The following is a 24,456-nucleotide window of genomic DNA, read 5'->3' as shown; positions in this document are numbered from 1 at the left end:
TGCATTCAACCTGCTCCACGCACCAATAAATTGACAATGTTACTGTAAACAAGGAGGCAAATGATCACTTCAACAAACTTGATTAAGTGCTCAAACACACTAGCAGAGAACATACTCCTTCGCCTTACAATAACACTGATACTGTATTGTGTAGTGACATTTATAATTGGCATCCACTACATCAGTGGAGCCGAGGAAGAAGACGCCGGCCGAAGACAGCAGCAGAGGGGTGTATAAATAATGAATTCAAAGCTCATTTGTATGTAAATGTACCCAGACACCATGGCGATCCAGTTTGGCCTCATGAATTATGCATGAGGAGAGCCAACCCGTGCTGCAGTGGAGTGCAAAGAACTTCTCCCAATTTATCACACCTATTTCCCCCCTCTGTAATTCATCAGATCATAACAGGAAGAGTTAGAGGCCAACTCCCTGTGCTTCATCAAAAGTGTAGCCATCCACCTCTCTCTGCTTATTCAATGTCACCCCTGGTCTTAAGGTCACTGAATCCAGAGGAGTAGCCTAAGACTGACTGTAGGGGTTTTTGTCACATTCCTATTGTAGTATCAATGCCTAATCATCAATGACAGTCAGCTACATACTCCTCTTCAATTTGTTTATATCAAAATAGACATTTTAAGAGTTAAAATATTATGATACGGTGGTATCCCTAGACTTGGCTGTGTGTACTGTATAAATGTATATACATCTTGCTTGCTATTCTCCGTATGGACAGAAGATGTCGCTATCAGTCATGTTTTCACTAGAGCTTGACAGTGGACACATTGATGTTGCATTATTATGTTGAATTTGGTCATGTACATTAAGTTCACAGACAATATAAATTGCAAAATGATATTGTTGAAACACTAAGCTATAGGCATTGATGCCTTTCTCCCATCAAAGTAAATTGCACTGATGACCATACCTGCCAATCAATTTTCCATATTAGGTTTATATATTTAACATAACATATCTGTAATAAAATTGATGTCCCATAATATTGTTAATGCTAGGTTTATAATATTCATATTATGCCTAAATAGTTTAGTCTGCCTTATATTTATTTTGCTATATCTTATTTCAATGCATGGTAGTCTACATTATGAATTAACAGTTTTGGCACAAGTCTATACCCATAGAATTCACTGAGTAAAACATGATTCATGAAGATTCATTGGATATAACCAATCAATGGAGAAAATGTGAAAATGACTTGAATTCATATTGTGTATTTCAGCGTAGATTTGACACTTTATTTCTTATGTAGGTTATGGTATATACACACGAAGTTATTTGATATGTAGTATGGTCAATGTTTGAACATGCATTCGAATATAATCCACTCACCAGAGGAATTCAGACATTTTGTCCAATTGTCAATTGCCAAATGTATATTGCCATATCTAACTTTTAAATACATTTTCATGGCACTTGACTGAAACATATTTTTGGCGTCGTATGCAAATATATGCTGACGTAAAACATCATGTGGTTTTTGTCGTAGATCATGAACGACGACTTTTTTTTTTTTTTTTACTGTTGTCTTTAGGTTATGCCAGAATCTTTAGAATTACCAGCGGAATATGCGCGTTACCACCGACTACTTACAATTGGGAATTTTACTGCTAGCTTATCGTCCCAGCATCAAAAGGCTCTAGGCAGGTAAGCATACTATGTAAACAGTTTTTCAAGAATGGTGAAGAATATTGGGCAAATAAATTACTAAAATGAAGTTATAAACGGTTTGGTAGCAAGCGAGACTAGCCGCCTGGTTTGCCCAGCTCGTGTGGTTATGCTAGCGACATCCCTTTCATCACTACTCGCGCGCTGTCACACTTGAATTAGAATCACCTTGCCATCAAATCATGCCAATAAAACCTTAAAGTCTAGTTTACCCTTTAACTACATACATTAACTTTTCGTTTAGGTAAATATTTAACCAATTAGAATTAAGTAAATGTTTTTAGTTTGACGTTTTAACTTTTTGTGCCCATTTGAAGTGGGCACCTTAATGTATTGGTGCTAGACATTTAGCTTGCCTTGTCACCTAACGTTAGCTAGCTAGCGACCCAGCTCACTTCTGAAGTTTGAAAACGTGCCAAACAAAGATTCGTGCTTCAACACTACTTCTGAACTGGTTAGCTATAGAATGTCTGTTTTACATAGTTAGCTAACTCGTTAAATAGTCCCATCATTATTTTAAGATTCGGCCTCCGTTTGTCCAGCTTGTTGACAAGTTCTGGGTTTATACTATAGTAACTAGCTATAGGACAGTAATGTGAATCATCCTACATATTAGACAGCCTTCCTATTGTCACCAGCGAAACGTACAGTACCTAACTATGTGAATATTTTGTCTTCCTTTATTGTCACAGTGCATTCGTTAGTTACATGTATTGTGTAACAAGAGGCGCAATTTGGATTAGGTAACTAGCTAACGTTACTTATAGCTAATTAGTTATTGTAAATGTTACTTGCTGCTGTTATATAGCTCTGGTTTTATTTGTCGCGTAGCTGGTTGACACTAGCTTGCTAGCAGCCTGGCTACAGCAGTTAGCCAGCCAGGCAGGCAGATGGGTTAAATGTGGTGACGCCTTCCGCGGTATGGATTGGTGGTGGCACACTGGCAGCGCGGGCTATGCTGCCCGGTGACAACAGTGTGGTAAATTCCACCAGCAGTGGCGGACTGGGACAAGAATTCGGCCCTGGCATTTTATCCACACCAGCCTATGTCACTGCGTCCAGCTTAAACCGGGGGAACACTACACAACTTTCTAAATCCTACTGTTGAGCCTCTCACATTAAACGACCGTCTTTCCAGTCGTTTTTGTGTGTGTTGCCAACGTAGTGGTGCACACACTAAACGATGTGGCATGGAGATGGTCACACACTACAATATTCTTCACTTGGTCATGAGGATTCTCGATACCATGCTTTCCCGGGAAAACAATGATGTGATAAGATTTAACGTAGCTACGAGCTGTGGCTCAAAGCAGCCTCATGAACTTTGTCAGACATTTATGCTTGCCATACAGAGTTCAAATATCTAGCCAACATTTTGAATTGAATAACATTGCTTGTGATCTTCAGAGCTGTAACAATTTGACGCTTTGGTTAAAGGCAAGTGCAAACGCATACTAGTAGTAGTCATCGCTCCTACTCGAGAGTCTAGTCTACACATTCTGGGTGATGCGAAACATCTCACTGACTTCCTCTGGCAAGCTCTCATTGGCTGTTGCTGATCACCATTCTCAAAATGTGTCATTGCACATCTCACTCTACAAGAGCATTGCATATTTTGTGCTGATAAAATCAAACATGTTTGAAAATATATTGATGTTTGGAACTTCTCAAAGATGAGTTTGGTAGCCCTCTCACATGATGAGTTTGACCCACTCACATTAAGCGAGCGTCGGTGACAGACGCGCGCCCCAAGTAGGCAACGACATGGGGATTTTATCTCCGATCTCAAAAACTTGTCTGGGGAACTAAATCGTGGCCAAAATGGTGTAGTCTACACCCGCCTTTAGACACAGGCAGTAGTGCTGACACAACATTGGTAGTACAGTACAGCTTTTCGCAACCGATGCTATACCAGTGACTGGCAAGACATGGTCCTCCTCTTGTAATTTTATTTTTTCCCAGCTCATGTTTAAAACCTACAATATGCAAAAACACCACTGGAGCAGGCACGTGCACAGATGGGGCTCAACCAGTGCTCAATCACCTGCCTGTTTGCCTTCCTATGAGAAAGTGCTGCTCAGTGGATTTAGTTAATTTGATACATTTTACTGAATAAAAATTATAAATGCAACATGGAAGAATTTCAAAGATTTTACTGAGTTACAGTTCATATAAGGAAATCAGTCAATTGAAATGCATTCATTGGGCCCTAATCTATGGATTTCACATGACTGGGACTAGAGATATGTATCTGTTGGTCACAGATACCTCAACAAAAAAAGTAGGGGCGTGGCTCAGAACCCGACAGTATCTGGTGTGACCACAATTTTCCACATGCAGCGCAACGCGTTTCCTTCGCATAGAGTTGATCAGGCTGTTGATTGTGGCCTGTGGAATATTGTCCCACTCATCTTCAATGGCTGTGCAAAGTTGCTGGATATAGGCGGGAACTGGAACACGATGTTGTACACGTCTATCCAGAGCATCACAAACATGCTCAATGGGTGATATGTCTGAGTATGCAGGCCATGGAAGAACAGGGACATTTTCAGCTTCCAGAAATTGTGTACAGATCCTTGCGACATAGGCCTGTGCATTATCATGCTGAAACATGAGGTGATGACGGCAGATGAATGGGCCACAGGATCTCATCACCATCTCTGTGCATTCAAATTACCATCGATAAAATGCCATTTTGTTCGTTGTCCGTAGCTTATGCCTGCCTATACAATAACCCCACCACCACCATGGGGCACTCTGTTCACAATGGTTGTGAGGGCGGTTGGACCATGGAGTTCAATGCCCACAGCTCATTGCACTTTACTTATAAGGTATACTGTATGGGAAAGTTTAGCTGGAAATGGTTTACATGGTTTCTTATTTGCAAGTGAACAAAGCACTATGACATGGATTAACTATACTGAACAAAAATATAAACACAACATGTAAAGTGTTAGTCCCATGTTTCATGAGCTGAAATAAAAGATCCCAGAAATGTTCCATGCACACAAAAAGTATATTTCTCTAAGATTCTGTGCACAAATGTGTTTACATCTGTTAGTGAACATTTCTCCTTTGCCAAGATAATCCATACACCCGACGGTGGTATATCAAGAATCTGATTAACAGCATGATCATTACACATGTGCACCTTGTGCTGGGGACAATAAAGGCCACTCTAAAATGTGCAGTTTTGTCATACAATGCCACCGATGTCTAAAATTGAGGGAGTGTGCAATTGGCATGCTGACTGCAGGAATGTCCACCAAAGCTGTTGCCAGAGAATTTAATGTTAATTTCTCTACCATAAACCAATGTTGTTTTTGAAAATGTGTCAGTACGTCCAACCAGCCTCACAACCGCAGACCACATGTCACCACGCCAACCCAGGACCTCCACATCCTGCTTCTTTACCTGTGGGGTCGTCTGAGACCAGTCACCCGGACAGCTGATGAAACTGAGTATTTCTGTCTGTAACAAAGCCCTTTTGTGGGGAAAAACTCATTCTGATTGGCTGGGCCTGGCTCCCCAGTGGGTTGCTTATGCCCTCCTAGGCCTACCCATGGCTGCGCCCCTGCCTAGTCATGTGAAATCCATAGATTAGGTCCTAATGAATTTATTTCAGTTGACTGATTTCCTTTTATATGAACTGTAACTCAGTAAAATCATTAATTGCTGCATGTTTATTCATTCATTTTTTTCACGAGTGGATGGTCGGTGGGCCGGAGCATAATTACAAGTAATTTGTAGACTGTAAATTGACCGCAGGAAGCACAAACAGAAATATTTGACTGAAACATAATCATTTCAAACCTTGCTTACATTTGTTTATGATCACGTCTCTAATATGCGTGGAAATACTTGAACATATTTTACACATTTGAAATCAATTTTCTGGTGTTTTTACATTTATTTTTATGTCCAACAATGAAATCAGAAAATTTGGAGGGCTAAGTAAAACCACCTGCGGGCCAAATTGGGGAACCCTGCACTACAATGTCAGGCTCAGGCTACTTTTATGTTGTATCTCTGTAAGGCCTGCTTTGAATTACCGGTAGCCCTGTCCCTTGTATGACTTCTGTTTGCACTCACTAAAAATAGACTCAAACCTCCTATAGCCTGGGCCAGATATGGTGAGATAAGTGACTAGTAGTAAGTCTATACTATTGTTGTTGTAGTTGTTTTTTGTAGCCTTAATTATGTAAGCCCAATGATAGATGGTGTTAATAGTTTTAAAAGTTATATTATGTTGATCAGTTACTTGTTGGTTTTGAATGATTTAAGTATTGTCTAATATTCTTATCAGAAAAACAGGTATTTCCATTTTGTCTTCAGACTAGCCCTTAACGAACATTTTTCTGCAAAATCTGGTACTGCTCGGTTTTTGGTTCAAGCTCAAGGAATTCATTAATCTGCATCTTATTTGAATTTCCTGCTTGCATAAGTATTGGTTAATGTGAGCTCCAAAGAGCTGCTTGGCAAGCATGCACTTGTGCAAGTCATGTGGTGCAAATACAATGTGCTCTGATGAGCCCCCCCCCAACTGAGCATGTGCAATGCTGGAAATCACAAACCCAGTGCTCAAATTCTCCAGCTTGGTTCTTGCTCTCCTCCACTATGCCAGGCTTGCCTAATTGGATGTTAACACGCATAGCCTACTCCATTTTGCAATATGCATCCCTGCAGACTAACAAGCAAGGTGTAGTAGACCTATCCTGTAAATACTTTGTATGACTAAGGCTTGCAGAATCTTCTGCATTAGACTAATATATTTAATGCTCCAGTAAATGCATTTGCATTCAGTTGTCTCACTGAATCAAGTGGGTCTGTTTCTTCCCAGAGAGCTGAATGTGGGACCTAACTACTGTAGCCATGGAGGCTGTAGTGTAGAGCCATCTATTGCAGCATTCCCAACATCATTCATTGCATAGTTACCTCTGTTTACACAGAAATGATGTCTGCTCACCTGCTTTGAATACCATAGTCAATTAATTGGCAGCACCAATTAAGATATGCTAAATATTTTTATTTCAGTGACTAACATTGTTAGTGAAATTCCGAACACTTAAATGTAGATCATATCTCTCAACAGCAGTTTGTTATCTAAAGCATTTTGTATTTCACATTATGATTCAGTGTAAGAGAAGAGAACCATAATCAACTAAATTTGCCTCCAAAAGCAGCTCTATTGCTTTAAGACTTCATTTGAGGGTCAGAAATGACATAAGATTGGACACAGCCTTACACTGTTCTCCTCTTCAACTCTGCCTCCAACAGTGTCCTCAAAAGTAAACACATGGCGTAGGCGTAAAGTACTCCTTGGCTGAACCTTCACTTCAGGGTTGTCGATTCTGGCAAACAGGAGGGGCTGTCAGGACCATCATATTTATTGGTAGTTATCACAGGCCTAGCCTTGGGGAGAGAGTGCAGTGGTTTTCATTCAATAACGGTCAATTTTGATTCTCCAAAAGAAAATGAATTTCATTGCAGCTACATTACCTTGAATAGGCCTACTCATTTATCAATACATTGAGTGGTGAGTAGGAGGTAGTTCTATGTGGCAACCACTTGCTGCGGTTCACATGTGGATGCTATGCTGTTGGTGACTAAGCAGTCGTTTCAGGTGGACGGATGATGTCACTTCTGTGGGCTTAAGCTCCCTTGAAAGCTGCGTTGTTGTGCTCTGTCTGTAGCAATGACCTCATCCTGAGGGGGAGCATCTCAGTGGCTCTCTGGTTGTACTGTATGGTCCTCAGCCCCTCTTGTCATAAGTGCTGCATGTGGGGTGGATCATAGGCTGGGATGATACCAGTATTGCGAGACTCGTTAGTATCATGGCAAGGAAACAAAAGAAGAAGCGGATTTAACTTCTTTAGGAAAAGTAATGTTGGAAACAATCATTATGTTGTCATCCAGAGTTACACATTTATTTTCCAAGCTATAGCGCACAATATTGTACATTCACAGGTTTTTAAAGGACCAAAGAATTTGGTCTGTTTCGTGTTTAAAAAGAGAGAGAAAAAAAAAAATATATATATATATATATATATTGCAATACTGGTATCATCCCAGCCCTAGGTGGATGACTCCATTTTGTAAATGTCAAATCAAATTTTATTGTTCACATACACGTGTTTAGCAGATGTTATTGCGAGTGTAGTGAAATGCTTGTGCTTCTAGTTCCGACAGTGCAGTAATATCTACAAATACCTAATACACACAAATCTAAGTAAAGGAATGGAATATATAAATATATGGATGAGCAATTTTAGCGGCATAGGCTAAGCGTGTTCGTGTTAAGACGTTATGTTTTTGTTTGCCATAGATATCCTGTAACACATTTTTGGTATATTTTCTATAACATGCACTGTGTATTGTAATTTCGGGTTAGTTTGTTACATCTTCGAATAAGCAGCAAAGATGTGGCTTGCTGCCTAGCTCCATTTTACACAGATTCCATCTTCATCGCTTTGGGCTGATTGTTATAAACTGGTCCTGGTTTTACCCCAGTCTTGCACACACTTTTTAAAGTAACCTAACTGTATCGGCGATGAGCTTAATTCCTAACGGCGTTCATTGACAAGTTGTAATGTGATTAATTCTGATAAGTCAAGCGCAATGAAACGATACATCCCAGGTGGTGTTTGTCATTCAAATAACCTTCCAAAGCTGTCCGGCTCTTTCTTTCGGCACGTTTCCAAGGTAACAACCTTCAATTTTTCGGCAAACACAAAGCGGTGCAGTTTTCAGGGCCTTTGCAGGGCTCTGCCTCCGAGCTACCGCCCCCCCCCCTGCCACTGACATTCTTGTCTCGTCTCAGATTCCAGAAGAGACTACCCAGAGTGCCGCTGGACCGGAGACCAAAAAGGAGCTGGAGAGAGTGGAGGCGGAACTGGAGCAAGATAGGCAACCCCCCCCCAAGGGAAGCCCCACCCTACTGCGGAAGTGCAGTGAGTGCCCTTTCACAACGGGGCAACACTCGGGTGGGGGCGGGATGCTCAGGGGGGAAACCGGTACTACTCTACTGTTGTAATTGCTATGCTTGTTCAAATAGGCCCTTTAGACGGCGCTGCCTTTCGTTGACATCAGATTTGCAAGTTTTCTATTTATATTATCCTTAGAACATCCTTGGATGTGGTATGGGCAAAGCCACGTTCACGCTACGCAGCTTTAAGCCCACTCAACATACCGTAAATATCACAATAGATAGCTATAACTACAAACAAAGCGAACAGCTGCTCATCTAAAACATATTGAACATAATATATGCAACAATTCAGAAGTCAAATTTTCCATTCAGCAAACTCAACAGAATGTACAGCACAAAGCTGCATACTAGCTACTATTCCTAGCTAGCATAGTTAACGTTAGTTGGCTGATTTTAATCTTCTCAGTCATGCATCGAGTAGGGCAGGCTATTTATTCAAATACAAACTATCAATCTGCATTTTAACACCATGTTTTGCCATGGTAAACATTTCTCTGCATTTACTTTTTTAACACTTCAAAACATCTATTTGCCTAGCTAACTAACTATGTACTGTTTTCCTTTTTTTGTCAATGAGAAAGTAACAGGCTGTTACTGCAATTAAAACTAGGCCTAATAGCTCGATAAACAAGTCTCCAAATGTATGGTATTTCTGTTTTAGATTTGAGCTGTTTTACTTGTCTGCTTCAAGAGACATTCTCTTTGCACACCACAAACACACTGGGGGATATGTGGTGCAGAAGTGTCCCAACCGACCTGCAGACCCAATAACCCCCTCTCGTTCGACTGGATTCCACTGGATTTCTGGATCAAAAGGGGCTAAGGTGGTGGGCGTGGTCAGCCCAGCTGAATTTGAGAACATTTTAGAGGCCCCCATCTTGGCGGTATAGACATTTCTGAATTTAAGGCAATTTCCTGAAATTCTAAAAGTTTATCCATGGAGCTGAGAAAAATGTTTGCAGTTTAAGCTAATTTCCTTAAATTCTATGCATTTTGCCTTGGCTAATGCTGTGTTATTTCGTTCAAACTTAATAACAAATCAAAACTGCCAAATTCATTGTTTTTGGAATTTTCCATTCTACCTGGGTGTCTAGCTTTTTTGGGTGATTTTGTTGGTTCTCAAAGATGGTATTATTACAAAAAAAATTTTTTACATACTTTATATCTGGTTTTAGTCATTTAGACTGAAGGCGCTTTTCCATCCTGAATTATAAAAATAAATAAAAATACAGTTTGGTGGTCCGAAAAAAGGCCTAGGCAGCCCACCCAAGGATTTTGATGGCAGAAAAATCCCTGTGATGGTTAGTCAGATTGTTCAACATGCAGCAAAGGGAACTTCAGTGTTACCAATATAATACTGTATATAGTAATCACCACACACTTCATTGTAGATGCATCAGACTTTTTCAGGGGAACAAGCATAATATATAGCATCTAGTCTGTTTTTCCATCTACTAGAAGTAATGGTTTTTGGTACAGATAAGTGAATATTGTATTTGGCGCTCACTTGAAATTCCACTGTAATTAATGGGCCGCATAACAAATGACACTTTACAGTATTTATTTGAATGTTGGCGCGAGACCCATCTGGGTTATGTTTATTTGTGCAACGACGCGTCACCATGGGTCATCACGCCGCAGTGACAGTCTTTGATCCGTCTCACACTTCGCAACATTAGTTCTCCTTGACCTCCGCCGTTAAAGTGGTTCACCCAAGTAATGTCTCCTACCCAGCCAGGGCTAATAGAATAATTCATATTTGGCAGGAAAACAATGATTTTTGGTGCATAGTTAGACTTAGGAACCATATCTCCGGTCTTTCAACAGCTGACATGCCAGCACGTTTTCCCTTTCAGTCAATCCAAGTCCTGAGTCACCAGGTAAGTTGACTCTCGAATCACTGACAAGCAGCCACTGCTGCCTACTGCAACTGGAGTTACTGTGTGTACCCTTGATCAAGGCCACATTTAATAATTCATCAAGGGGGTGGGCATTTTTATGTCTTCCCACTCAAAGCGCCATAATAGACGGCTATGCATACAAACATGAAGAATACTCACTTTAAAAGCCACGTAGGGAACTGTTAAATAAATATATATTTATTCATACTTGTGTACCACTTTTAATGTTGAGTTGCACCCTCCCCCCTTTTGCCCTCCGAACAGCCTCAATTCGTCAGGGCATGGACTCTGTCAAGCGTTCCACAGGGATGCTGGTCCATGTTGACTCCAATGCTTCCCACAGTTGTGTCAAGTTGTCTAGATGTCCTTTGGGTGGTGGATCATTCTTGATACACGGGAAATTGTTCAGCTTGAAAAACCCTGCTGTGTTGTAGTTCTTGACACAAACCTGTGCGCCTGGCACCTCCTTCCACCTATAACCCATTCAAAGGCACAAATCTTTTCTCTTGCCCATTCACCCTCTGAATGGCACACACACACAATCCATGTCTCAGTTGTATCAAGGCTTAAAAACCCTTTAACATATCTCCTCCCCTTCATCTACACTGATTTATTTTAAAGTGACATCAATACGGGATCATAGCTTTCACCTGGTCAGTCTGTTATGGAAAGAGCAGGTGTTCCTAATGTTTTGTACACAGTGTATATAAACATACCTGCAGTGAAGAATTTTCCCTTATCACTTTAACAAGATGACAAGCACACCGTGTTAATGCCAGATGCTTTCCCCAATTGGTTCTGTGGCATCAAGTGATCTATGTTGTGCTTCTCCTTGAGTCTCACCTGTGTGCTTGTCCTGGGTACATGGGAGGCTTAATTCCGCTCTCCTCCATACTTTGTTTGCCATTGTTTAGCTATATTTTTAACTGCTCTCATTATTCACTTACGTCTGCTGTCTCACTTGTGCATTGACAGTGTTTGTGACTTGATCTCACATGTATGTTACATGCATACGTTGTTGGATGGACTACAGTCTCTCTACAGTCTCAGACTACAGTCTCTTTTAATTTGTCTAAAAAGATAAACATTTAGGCCTGCCTGAAGATTCTGTTGTCCCCATTTGAACTACTATGAGTTCTGATACCGTCTTGTTCCTTAGACCATGTGTCTGGCAAAAGATACGTATTTGCTGTCGAACAACAGCCGAAAACTCAGCCCACTCCTTCCCCCTTGTCTCCATCAGACCCCCTTCTCCCCCCCCCCCCCCCCCCCCCAGACACCCCCTCGGATCCGTCAACGTTGCTTTGCCTCTAAACTCTCTGGGAAAGAAGCCATGGGAGTCTGCCGCTCCACTGGATCCAGTTCCTGCTGGACATCCCCACATGTAGAGAAGCAGCTGGCCACCACACAGTTATTCAGCACATACCCCTTCCAGCTCTCTCACACACGTGCTCCTGTCCTTTACGTAGCTCTTTTCTCAGGCTGTTTACACTTATACAAATGAATGGTTTCTCCACCACAGTTAACACACTTTAATGGGCTAATGTATTGTTTCATAACTTTTCATAAGCGAGCTCCAACGTTTTATTTTGAGTCGCTGGACGTTTTAGCCTTTCATCCGCAGTTCAGTGGTCAGCAGAAAACCATTTCCTGCGTTTTTGCCATTGTTTAGAGTGACCACAAACCCTGCTTTACCACAATGTAAGGATCAATGGTTTCTTTGTCTGCAGGGGTGTAAGGAGGAAAGCATGGGGGAAGAAAAAAAAAACGTTTTCCAGATCGGAGCTTAAACAAGCAGCACAGGATGTGCAGCCAAACTATTTCCCTGCTTGGCTGGCGTTTTTGAAATAAATGTCTTTAATGTGTGGAGTTTGCAGACAAGATGGAGTCCTCTGTTCTCGGAGAACAGCAGTCCCTGTGGATGTCATGTGGTCTCGTCCCTTTTATTCACAGGTGGGCGGGACGGGATCCTGCCTAAAAACATACTTCTAATCCTTTGTCTGATCTTGTGTTTGTCTCCGTGGTTTAGTTTAGTTTTTTTCAAAGACCAAGTTTAGAGATATTTTCATGAACTAAGAGACAGTCAGACATTAGTTTGAGACATATTCGCAGGAGAATAAATGTGAATAATCACGACGAAGGACAAGGAATAGGAATATTAGTCACCAGATTATCGTTGGCCCAAAATTTGACCATTATACTCCGAACCAAAATCTATATGAATGTCCTTCAAAAGTATGAAAAAGAAGACCCTCACATCTCTAAATCCAAACAGAGCGAAACAATTGCCATCAAAAGGTCTTGGAGGAGATTGAATCACTCTTATCTCCGGTTTGGCAGTTTCCATAGCAACATGCCAGTCCCATGGCCGTCTGAGGAGAATTAAACCCCAGTAGCCTGGACCCAAATCTGCCATCAAAGTTTCAGGGGCATTAATCTGAGCGTAATGATTGAACGTCGTAAGAGTTGTTTGGAATAGCCCTTACACACTAATGCTGCCACTGACTTTTCCCTAACATTTATATTGCTATGGGGAAATAGTTTTTTTTATTACATCCTTACATGATAGTATGGAATAGCCTACACTATATTTGTGTGGTGTACATTTGTATGACTGCATTTGTTTTGTATAATTAGTTTTTTGTTGTATTTGACTCGTAGCGCTTTGGGTTTGTGGGAGTCTGTGTATATAATGTACAGTTCTACACTGTGTGAAGATATTAAACCCGACCTATGTTGCCAGAGACAACAGCACAGTGCATAACTTCCCCATGAGCTCTTCCCTTAGAAGGTAACTGTCTAACCACTTCAATTAGGCTACAATGACTTACGAAACACCAAAGGGGGACTAATGCAATTACCTCTGTCGCCATGCAGAACTGATAAGGTATTAAAAGGGCGGCCTGATGAGATTTAAATTAATTCTGTGCTCATTCAAATTCTTCTGTCTCATTGAGATGAGCTGCTCTGTTATTTGGGTTTAGTCTCCTCTCACTGGCGAAGCAGTTCTTAAAACGTTTAACCAAATAGAGCAAGATTTAGCCGATGAGCTTGTACTTAACATGCTTTAGAAATCAAACACATGCAACGTTTCCTCAGTGCAGTGCACTATTTGAGGACTTTGATATTGCATGTCAGTCAGTCACCACCTTTTGATATGGAAATGACTCTACACGAGAAAATAAAACATGATCCTTTCTTGAACTGCTTGTTTGGATTGCATGATGCTCTCTGAGCTTTGAGGACAACAGCTAACTAAGAACGTTGTCTCTGAATGAACCTGCATTCATTTGAGGACAAATTATGCCTTGTCTTTAGGAAGTGCAGCCTAAATCCTATATGAATCCTTATCCTTACTGGTGTTGATAAGCATAGTTTTATAGTAACTAGGAAGTTCCTTTTGTGTTACTAATTAGCCTACAGTCGATTTACAAATGCCATTATCCACTTGTCAAATTTGTTTGAGCCCTACATGACATGCTCAGATTGACTCGGTCGGTCTTTTTTCTTGTTTTTCTCTCTCCCCTCTTACTTTCTGTCTGTCATTTTCAATGTTGTGATTGAGAGAGCTGACCGCGGGGCAGGGCTGCGTGTATGTGACTTAGTAGAGGCTGCCTCTGGGGTTTTACACAGTCTGCTCTGGCTGTACAGGACATTGATCATCCACGATGATGCATTGTGTTTGTTCTCTGAACTGGCACCGGAAGAGTTCAACGCACTATTTTAGAAATCTTCAGCACTAGTCTTTTCCACTGTATACATCCCTGGCATATGTCACTGTCAGCCTTTAGAGGGAATTGTCTTGCCCAGATTTTAGGTGGCGTTGTCTTGCCCTGATTTTAGGCGGTCAGTGTTGCCACCATTTATGAAGTGAGTTAATCGGCCAGTATGCACAGATGAGGTTTAAGTCATATCCCAGGCAGTCTGGAGGCCGGCTTATGTCCCCCGTGGCTGACTGGCGCTTTGAGAGTTGCCAGAGGACACGAGACAGACAGGCTCATGCATGTTTGATCAGCCCAGCACTGCCGCCTCCGTGGCGAAGGCCTACCCAGGCGAGCGTCACGGATCAGCCGGAATGGATCGTCCCGACAGGGTTCGCGGAGGACCCTTCGCCACACGCTGTTCACTTTGTCTGGCCCCAGCTCCGCTCGACCGCAGTCCTTCTCGTCCAATTAGCACCTGTGAGAAGAAATCGTTAATATGCAGTGGTGAGGTAGCAGAAAGGCACCTCGCTGCCTTGGCTGTTGCCATAGTGACACCATGGCAATGAAGGCAGTCTAATTATTTTTGATTTTTTTCCCTCCCATTTTTAATAAGGAGCCACTGAATCAATTTCATTTATGAGGGAGGACTGATACAATTATTTATTCATGTTTTAGTTCATCATTCAGTTCTGGGCAATATGGGCATGACAATTCAAGTTTGGGTAGAATTGAGCGTGCCCTTGATGAGGCTGGATAGTATTTGTGAGGCAAGTGTGTGTTCGAACACAATCTTCCAAATTTAAAAGAAAATAAATTTGTGGCCATGTCATAGATTGTTGTTTAGGTAGAGGTGACGAGATGCCTGGCATGTTGCATTCTTAAGGTGCAAGACAGCATAATCCCTGCTGCCCAGCATATTGACAGACCTAGAGCTGAGGACACTGTTGCCGAGCTTTTTACAATTAACAATATTCCTTTTGATTACTGAATATTGGCCTAGATCTGTCCGTTCCGTTTTAAAAACATGGTGTGTTTTTTTTCTGCATCACATGAATAGTAAATACTGTATGCAAACTTCAGGAAGGCAGTCATATGGCCCTGTCTTGGTGTGTCGTGCACCTTTAGGCACATTAACACTATGTAGCCTAATTACTGTTTCAGGCCCTGTGTGGATAATGAATGATTGATCAATGCTTTTTGTCATGCGTCTCATGGTGCTACTGAATACAAACTCAGCAAAAAAAGAAACATCCTCTTTACTGTCAACTGCGTTTATTTTCAGCAACTTAACATGTTATGTTCATACAAATATTTACACAAGATTCAACAACTGAGACATAAACTGAACAAATTCCACAGACTTGTGACTAACAGATTTTGAATAATGTGTCCCTGAACAAAGGGGGGGTCAAAATCAAAAGTAACAGTATCTGGTCCTCATGGACTGCACCAGATTTGCCAGTTCTTGCTGTGAGATGTTACCCAACTATTTCCACAAAGGCACCTGCAAGTTCCCGGATATTTCTGGGGGAAATGGCCCTGGCCCTCACCCTCCTATCCAACAGGTCCCAGACGTGCTCAATCCAAGCTCTTCGCTGGCCATGACATTCCTGTCTTGCAGGAAATCACGCACAGAACGAGCAGTATGGCTGGTGGCATTGTCATGCTGTAGGGTCATGTCAGGATGAGCCTGCAGGAAGGGTACCACATGAGGGAGGAGGATGTCTTCCCTGTAACGCACAGCATTGAGATTGCATGCAATGACAACAAGCTCAGTCGGATGATGCTGTGACACACCGCCGCAGACCATGACGGACCCTCCACCTCCAAATCGATCCCGCTCCAGAGTACAGGCCTCGGTGTAACGCTCATTCCTTCGACGATAAACGCGAATCCGACCATCACCCCTGGTGAGACAAAATCGCGACTCGTCAGTGACGAGTACTTTTTGCCAGTTCAGTCTGGTTCAGCGACGGTGGGTTTGTGCCGGTGATGTCTGGTGAGGACCTGCCTTACAACAGGCCTACAAGCCCTCAATCCAGCCTCTGTCTATTGCGGACAGTCTGAGCACTGATGGAGGGATTGTGCGTTCCTGGTGTAACTCTGGCAGTTGTTGTTGCCATCCTGCAGGTGTGATGTTTGGATGTACTGATCCTGTGCAGGTGTTACACGTGGTCTGCCACTGCGAGGACGATCAGCTGTCCATCCTGTCTCCCTGTAGCGCTGTCTTAGGCGTCTCACAGTACGGACATTGCAATTTATTGCCCTGGCCACCTCTGCAGTCCTCATGCCTCCTTGCAGCATGCCTAAGGCACATTATCACAGATGAGCAGGGACCCTGGGCATCTTTCTTTTGGTGTTTTTCAGAGTCAGTAGAAAGTCCTCTTTAGTGTCCTAAGTTTTTTCATAACTGTGACCTTAATTGCCTACCGTCTGTAAGCTGTTAGTGTCTTAACGACTGTTCCACAGGTGCATGTTCATTAATTGTTTATGGTTCATTGAACAAGCATGGGAAACAGTGTTTAAACCCTTTTCAATGAAGATCTGTGAAGTTATTTGGATTTTTACGAATTATCTTTGAAAGACAGGGTCCTGGAAAAGGGACATTTCTTTTGCAGAGTTTATATGGTGGTTTTCCTACAGAGAATAGTCATGCTACTTTCAGACTGGTGTTGAAAGTTCTAGGGATCTAAGTTCAGAGTATTTTAATCTTTTGTCAGACTGACCTTAGGTGTGCAATTGATAAAAGCATACTGACACGACATCATAATTATACTTTTGTCTATTAACCTGAACAAAAAAACTAGAGGCAATTAGTTCAGCTTGTTGGTAATAAAATGTAGTTGTACTGTAGGCCTAATTATTGTAATAATTTTGTAAGTGTCAGGCTAGCTTGGGTAGGACCATTGCATGTAGCGTAGAAGTTTAATTATTAAAACGACAAAGCTAAAAGTGATAGTTTTGTTTAATGACTTAAAATGGCTAATACACTAAGATTTGTAATACTGTCATTATTAGATAAATAGGTTATCATGTGTCTTAGATTTTCTCTCTCTTCCTCCCCCGATCACGACGGTCTCACTCACACTCAGGCCATGGCCTAGTTTATCTTCTGCTTTGTGCTCACATTGGCGTACATGTTACGCTTCAGAATGCCTGAATGAGACTCTTTCGGCACTCAAACTTCTCCACTTTTGAATTTGTGTGAATGTCAGTCTTGCTTCAAACGATATAAGGATTTTCTTTGAAGTTAAACTTTGTACTGAAAGTCACACCTCAGTACTGCATTTTAGGCCCACTCTCTGTAGATAGTGAATTATATGTTGAATTTATAGACCTACTGTTTTTCCAGATTGGGTGGTACAGCTATAGTTTTACAAGAGTGAAAATAAAAGGTGATGTCAGTTAAAGAGCCAATCTGTAGTTGCTCCATACATTTTTGGACTTTAATGATATATTCTTCAAGAATCAATGGGTACATAACTTAGAAATGCCTCATGAACTTAGTTTAACTGCCACACTCCATGAGAACCCAAAATATAAGCTTGTTTTACTCCATTGTTTGTAAACAAACACTATAGCCTCAAAACATGTTTAAATGAATGGTCAATTCTTGAATCCATAGCTCTATGAGTTTGAGAGTGGTTACATTTCTCCAGCCCCATCCCACAGCTTTTTTCCAACTGCCCCTTTAACATTTCCTATTTTCCCCTTTTATTCCAGGTGAATGCCATCTGTGATGAACTCTCATGAAGCTGCACACGGGAGCTGACGTCCACAGTCGGCAGGAGACACCACTGCAGACCAAGGACAGTAGAGGAGCAGGGTCTTCTTCAAACACTGGAGACTTACCCTCCCCCTGACCGAAATAACATCCCACATCAGTCACCAGCAATGTCCAGTCGCAGGAAATCCTTCACCCCCTGCATGATCCGGGTTAGTGACATAATAGAGCAGGATGACTCTGACGAAATGGAAGTGTCCACTGCCAATGTGACTAAAAATGGGTCTTCAGAGTCTGTGGAAAATCAAGACCATACATTACAAGGCACTATAGAAGATCTAGGAAGTGCGATTGAAGCAAAAGTTGTGGCGGAAGCTGATCCTATGCCCCAGCTGAGGCAGCATGGAGGTTATGAGTGCAAATACTGTCCTTTCTCCACTCAGAACCTCAACGACTTCAAAGAGCACGTAGACTCCAGTCACCCCAATGTCATACTCAACCCCCTCTACCTGTGTGCCGTGTGCAACTTCAGCACCAAAAAGTTTGACTCTCTTACAGACCACAATGAGACCCAACACCCTGGAGAGACCAACTTCAAGTTCAAGAGGGTAAAAGTAAATAACCAGACTATCTTGGAGCAGACAATCGAAGGCAAGACCAATTCAGTTCTCTGCAATACTGTAGACGGACAAGGTGGTAACGGCTTTGTCACTTTTCCACCGAGCAAACCAATTACGGTGAATATCGGAAAGCCAAACATGGACAACATACCCTCTACATACCCTCTACAACATACAACATACCCTCTAAAATCCCTCTACCAAGGGAATGATTTGGAGAAGAGGTTGGAAAACTTTATCCCAAAAGATCAAATCACAGCTGTGAACATAAACGGCACAATGATCATCCCTGAACCAACAATCATTCAAGGGCTCTCGTATGTAATGCCATTGCTTCAAAGACCACCCAATTTGTGTTCTGTACCAACAATTGCTGTTCCTCTGAACTCCACCAAATATAATCCTTCACTGGACAATAACACAACCCTAATGACATCTTTTAACAAATTCCCTTACCCAACCCATGCTGAGCTGTCCTGGCTAACTGCTGCGTCCAAACACCCAGAGGAGCAAATAAAGGTGTGGTTCACTACCCAACGGCTAAAGCAAGGCATCACCTGGTCACCAGAGGAAGTCGAGGAAGCCAGGAAGAAAATGTTTAATGGCTCCATCCCACCCATACATCAGACCTTCACCGTTCTGCCTACCCCAATCTCTCAGCCTGCCAAAGCCACCCAGTCCCTTATTCAGACTAGCTTTGGGCAGTCTAATCTAGTACTGACAAGTATTGCTAATGGCTCAACCATGACCTGTGCTCCTGTTGCAGTGACTGTAGCCAGTTATGTGCAACCTCTCAAGCGACCCCTGACAACTTCCTCATTCGCCCCAGAATTAAAGCGCCCCATGGCGGCCCCTGCAGAAGACCCAAAGGAGAAGATACTAATGGCCCCTCCTCCAGTTCCACAAAAAGAGAGACTTCCCATGGCCCCACCCCGAGTGCCCCCAGAATTAAAGCGATCTCTAGCACTTCCTATTATCGCCTCGGAGATGAAAAGGTCCTCGGCAGCACCTCTCATGGCTTCTAAAGGAAAACTGCTCTTGGCCACTCCACTTGTGAACCCCAAAAACCAGCTGCCAATGGCACCTTCTCCAATCTTCCCTAAAATGAAGAGGCCTATTGTCACCCCTCAATTCAAAAGTTACATGCTGCCTCCTCCTTCATTCGTTTCCAAAGACAAACTTCCAATCACCCACTCTCTATTGGCTTCAGACTTAAAGTTACCAATCTCACCCCCTCTCATTGCCCCTCAAGTGAGGAGGCCAACAATAATTCAGTCAGTGTGGACTCCCCTCAAGGGCCCATTCCAACTCCCTAGCTTTTCCCAAGACGGCAAGAAAACAAAAACGCAAATAACAGAGATGAAGGCCGGATATGTCAGAGGACGTCTCTCTGAGGACAAAGTGCTCACCCCTCTTGGGGAAGCCAATGGTGTCTCTCGTGGGGATGCAAAGTGGGTTCATGACCAAGGGCCTCATGCACAGAACGGCATTCTACAGTTGTACAACGAGCTAGCATCGAAACCAGAACAGCAAAAATCAGTACAGACTCAATTTCCACTCTTGGAGAGAATGAAAGGGAAGACTTCTGAGCAGTTGAAGATTCTAGAAGAGAACTTCCAGAGAAACAGCTCTCCAACATACAATGACGTTGACAATCTAGTGACTGCAACCCAACTGTCGCGGGAGGAAATTGACAGCTGGTTTTTAGAGCGGCGGGCGCTGCGTGACAACCTTGAACAAGCTCTTCTAAACTCCATGGGCTCAAAGAGACTCAACGTTGATAAGCGTCAGCAACAACACGGACCGCTGAATGGTGTGCGCAAGCAAGGTGGCCATCCAAGAAGCTCTCCCTTTGCCATCATTGCCCCCACCACCACTTGCTCAGTGCCTCTAGACAGCAAATCCTTGGCTCTTCTCAAGGATGTTTTTGCACAAACTCGGTGGCCTTCCCCTGAAGAATACAATCAGCTTGAGGCCCAGACAGGCCTGGCTCGCACAGAAATCGTCCGCTGGTTCAAGGACAGTAGGTCAGCACTGAAGAGTGGGACCTTGGAGTGGATGGAGTTTTTCCATAAACTGAACAGCAGTGGGCAAAATGGCGAGGGGGCGCTACTGAGCACAGAGAATGCTTTCAGCATAATCCAGCGCTACCAGGAAGTAAAGGCACCCAAGGTGGAGGATATTGGGAGGCTAACGGAGCATGCCAGTCTTAGCAGCCAGGAGATCAAGGAATGGTTTGCCAGCAAATTGAGACAAAACACATCTGATATCAGCCAGAATTGTGGCCAAAATGGAGGCTCTCGAGAGGGGTTCGGGAGCTGGATGGAGGAAACCAAGGGGATGGATGCACGCATGGGTGCTAAGGAGCTGGTCTCGGACAAAGACAGGATGATGGAGGATGCTTCTGGAAGGGTGACTGGATAAAGGGTAAGAAAGTGTGTTAGTTTTGTAGACATTTATATTTTAGTCATTTAGCAGAAGCTTTCATCCAGAGCGACATACAGGAGCAATTAAGGTTAAGTGTCTTGCTCAAGGGCACATTGACAGACTTATCACCTAGTCAGCTTGGGGATTTGAACCAGCAACCCTTTGGTTACTGGCCCAACCTCTTAACCGCTAGGCTACCTGCTGCCACTAGAATAGGGCATGTTTTTCTTACCGTAGTAGCTGCATTTCACAACGTGTCCTAGTTACTAATGGGACCAAGGCACTGAGAGCCCTGACTGTTGGCAGTAGAATAGAATTTTAATCCCTTTTGGGAATTATCAGTGCTCTTGTGAAAGTGTTATTCCAATTGTGTAAAATGTAATAACGGGACCATTTTTCTTCCTTGCAGGTGAGAACAGTTGCCACTGTCAGTTGCACACAGGAGCTGAAAAGGAAAGAGTTTAATTATTGAATATTGTATTTTCTGAACAAATAATTTCTTGCTTGTTCCATCCCAGTTTGTGCCCAACATTTCCTCAAGGTTGAGTTAACTTTGTAGAACGTTTTCAAAAACATGGTGGTAATGTTGTGTGTGATTTAGGATGAGGTAGAAGGCACAGTGCACTGAATGTGTGCCTGAAGCACTGACCAGGTGGTGATCGTTGAGTGCCAAAGCTGGATTTGCTGCATTATTACACTTTTAAAAAAAGGTTTCTTGTAAATATATTTTTTCTGTGTTGCTACAGATTTGTACAATTTTGGGGGAATTTTGTTACATTTTATAATGGGAGCAACTTGCCCCTTTTTTTCGCTCCAGCTGATCTTAGTGGTCTGTCCTACATTTTGTAATGAAACACCATGAACCACTACAACCGTTGGCAATATTTCAGTCAGTTTTCCAATGCTGAACTTCCGTTGCAGTTCCCTCCTGTCAGGTGGACTTATATCAAATCAAACTATTTACTGTTCTGAAGTGCTATTGTACTCCCTGGACTCTAAGCCAACCTGCACTCTGGTAAGGAACATGCATGCTTGTTTGACCAAGTGATGTTGTGGATCATTGTTAGAGAAAAGAAACGGTCAGTGGCAAAACCAGAAAGAAATAATCACATTGAACAAATCCAGAATCATGCTGCCTGCATCATATTCTAATCTCTTTCTCTATTTGATTTATTTGTTGTCCTGCAAATGAACATACACATCTGTAATAGCCTTTATACCTATGTACATGTTGACTTAATAGAAGTAGTGCTAGTTCCATTCCGACATTAGAAACAAACCAATACAAGCTCTTTATGTACCGCTTTAGTGTCATGGTCAAGACATACAGTGCCTTCGAGAAAGTATTCAGACCCCTTGACTTTTTCCACATTTTCTTACGTTACAGCCTTATTCTAAAATTGATTAAATATATAAAACATCAGTAATCTACACACAATACACCATAATGACAAAGCGAAAACAGGTTTTTAGAAATGTTAGCAAATGTATTAAAAATAGAAATACCTTATGTAAATAAGTACTCAGACCCTTTGCTATGACATTCGAAATTGGGTGCTGGTGCATCCCCTTTCCTTTGGTCATCCTTGAGATGTTTCTACAACTTGATTGGAGTCCACCTGTGGTAAATTCAATTGATTGGACATGATTTGGAAAGAGACATTCCGGTCTATATAAGGTCCCACAGTTGACAGTGCATGTCAGAGCAAAAACCAAGCCATGAGGTCGAAGGAATTGCCCGTAGAGCGCCAAGACAGGATTGTGTCGAGGCACAGATCTGGGGAATGGTACCAAAACATTTCTGCAGCATTGAAGGTCCCCAAGAACACAGTGGCCTCCATCATGGAAGAAGTTTGGAACCACCAAGACTCTTCCTAGTGCTTGCCGCCTAGCCAAACTGAGCAATCGGGGGAGAAGGGCTTTGGTCAGGGAGGTGACCAAGAACCCGATGGTCACTCTGACAGAGCTCCAGAGTTTCTCTGTGGAGATGGTTGTCCTTCTGGAAGGTTCTCCCATCTCTGCAACACTCCACCAATCAGGCCTATATGGTAGAGGGGCCAGACGGAAGTCACTCCTCAGTAAAAGGCACATGACACCCCGCTTGGAGTTTGCCAAAAGGCACCTAAAGACACTCAGACCATGAGAATCAAGATTCTCAGGACTGATGAAACCAAGATTGAACTCTTTGGCCTGAATGCCAAGTGTCACGTCTGTCGGAAACTTGGCCCCATCCCTACGGTGATGCATGATGTTGGCAGCATAATGCTTTGGATGTTTTTCAGCGGCAGGGACTGGGAGACTAGTCGGGATCGAGGCAAAGATGAACGGAGCAAAGTATCGAGAGATCCTTGATGAAAACATTCTCAGGACCTCTGACTAGAGTGTAGGTTCACCTTCCAACAGGACAACGCCCCTAAGCACACAGCCAAGACAACACGAGTCTCTTCGGCACATGTCTCTGAATGTCCTTGAGTGGTCCCGCCAGAGCCCGGACTTGAACCTGATCGAACATCTCTGCAGAGACCTGAAAATAGCTGTGCAGCAACACTCCCCATCCAACCTGGCAGAGCTTGAGAGGATCTGCAGAGAAGAATGGGAGAAACTCCCCAAATACAGGTGTGCCTAGCCTGTAGTGTCATACCCAAGAATATTCGAGGCTGTAATCCCTGCCAAAGGTGCTTCAACAAAGTACTGAGTAAAGGGTCTGAATACTTAAGTAAATATGATATTTCATGTTTTTTAATTAGCAAAAATTAACCTGCTTTTGCATTCTCATTGTGGGGTATTGTGTGTAGTTTGATTCGTTTCCCCCCCTCATCAATTTTAGAATAAGGCTGTAATTTAACAAAATGTGGAATGTCAAGGGGTCTGTACTTTCCGAAGGCACTGTATAACAAGAAATACTCCACTTATACCAAGATCCTGCTTACTCTTTTCAAAAACCAGTTGTCTGCTGTAATCCAATAAAACAGAGCCTTTTTAAAGGTAACTCACTGTGTTTACTCTTTGTCCCATGTATGCAGCATGTCATGAGGTAACTTGGATGCAACGTATTGTGAAGAAACCTTTCTGAGCTCAGTTAAACTCAATCTTGAGCCAAATCCTGTGAATACTTTCTGCTGGACTATCAAATTACCCTAGCCTTTCAGTATTAGTCCTGTGTGAAAGCATTATGTAACCATCTTATTTGTGGTTATAATTGGGAGAACCATTTGAACGTGACCATCTTTCAATATAGCATACAACAGTTTGAGACAGCCAACAGTCTAATTTGTATGCAATTACCATGTGTAATTGTTTTATTGGATTTGTTTGGATTTTTCATTCAGATTTAATGTGGTCATTTCCAAACAATCATTGAACTGTGTAATGTTACCTAAACATACTGTGTGGATTTAAGTAATTC

The 24,456-nt window shown here is 42.5% G+C and overlaps 1 protein-coding gene across 3 annotated transcripts; it reads left to right on the top strand.

The window, feature by feature from the left end:
* The first annotated feature begins 1,523 nt into the window (after positions 1-1,523).
* LOC129819772 (zinc fingers and homeoboxes protein 2) lies at positions 1,524-24,039 on the top strand. 3 transcript variants are annotated; one of them, XM_055876342.1, is made up of 4 exons: positions 1,524-1,665; positions 8,507-8,636; positions 18,003-21,050; positions 21,460-24,039. In XM_055876342.1, the coding sequence occupies exon 3, from the start codon at positions 18,174-18,176 to the stop codon at positions 21,045-21,047; it is 2,874 nt and encodes a 957-aa protein (XP_055732317.1). In that variant the 5' UTR covers positions 1,524-1,665; positions 8,507-8,636; positions 18,003-18,173; the 3' UTR covers positions 21,048-21,050; positions 21,460-24,039. The 3 variants fall into 3 exon arrangements, with proteins under 3 accessions (XP_055732317.1, XP_055732318.1, XP_055732319.1); XM_055876343.1 differs by having other exon boundaries at positions 8,507-8,699; XM_055876344.1 differs by lacking the exon at positions 8,507-8,636.
* The last annotated feature ends 417 nt before the right edge of the window (positions 24,040-24,456 follow it).

Source organism: Salvelinus fontinalis, chromosome 22 (genome assembly GCF_029448725.1).
Source record: "Salvelinus fontinalis isolate EN_2023a chromosome 22, ASM2944872v1, whole genome shotgun sequence".
Lineage (NCBI taxonomy): Eukaryota > Metazoa > Chordata > Actinopteri > Salmoniformes > Salmonidae > Salvelinus > Salvelinus fontinalis.
This window is presented reverse-complemented; position numbering and strand designations above follow the sequence as displayed.

Coding starts and splice junctions, on each gene's coding strand:
- LOC129819772 (XM_055876344.1), top strand. CDS start 18,174: ATGTCCAGTCGCAGGAAATCCTTCACCCCCTGCATGATCCGGGTTAGT.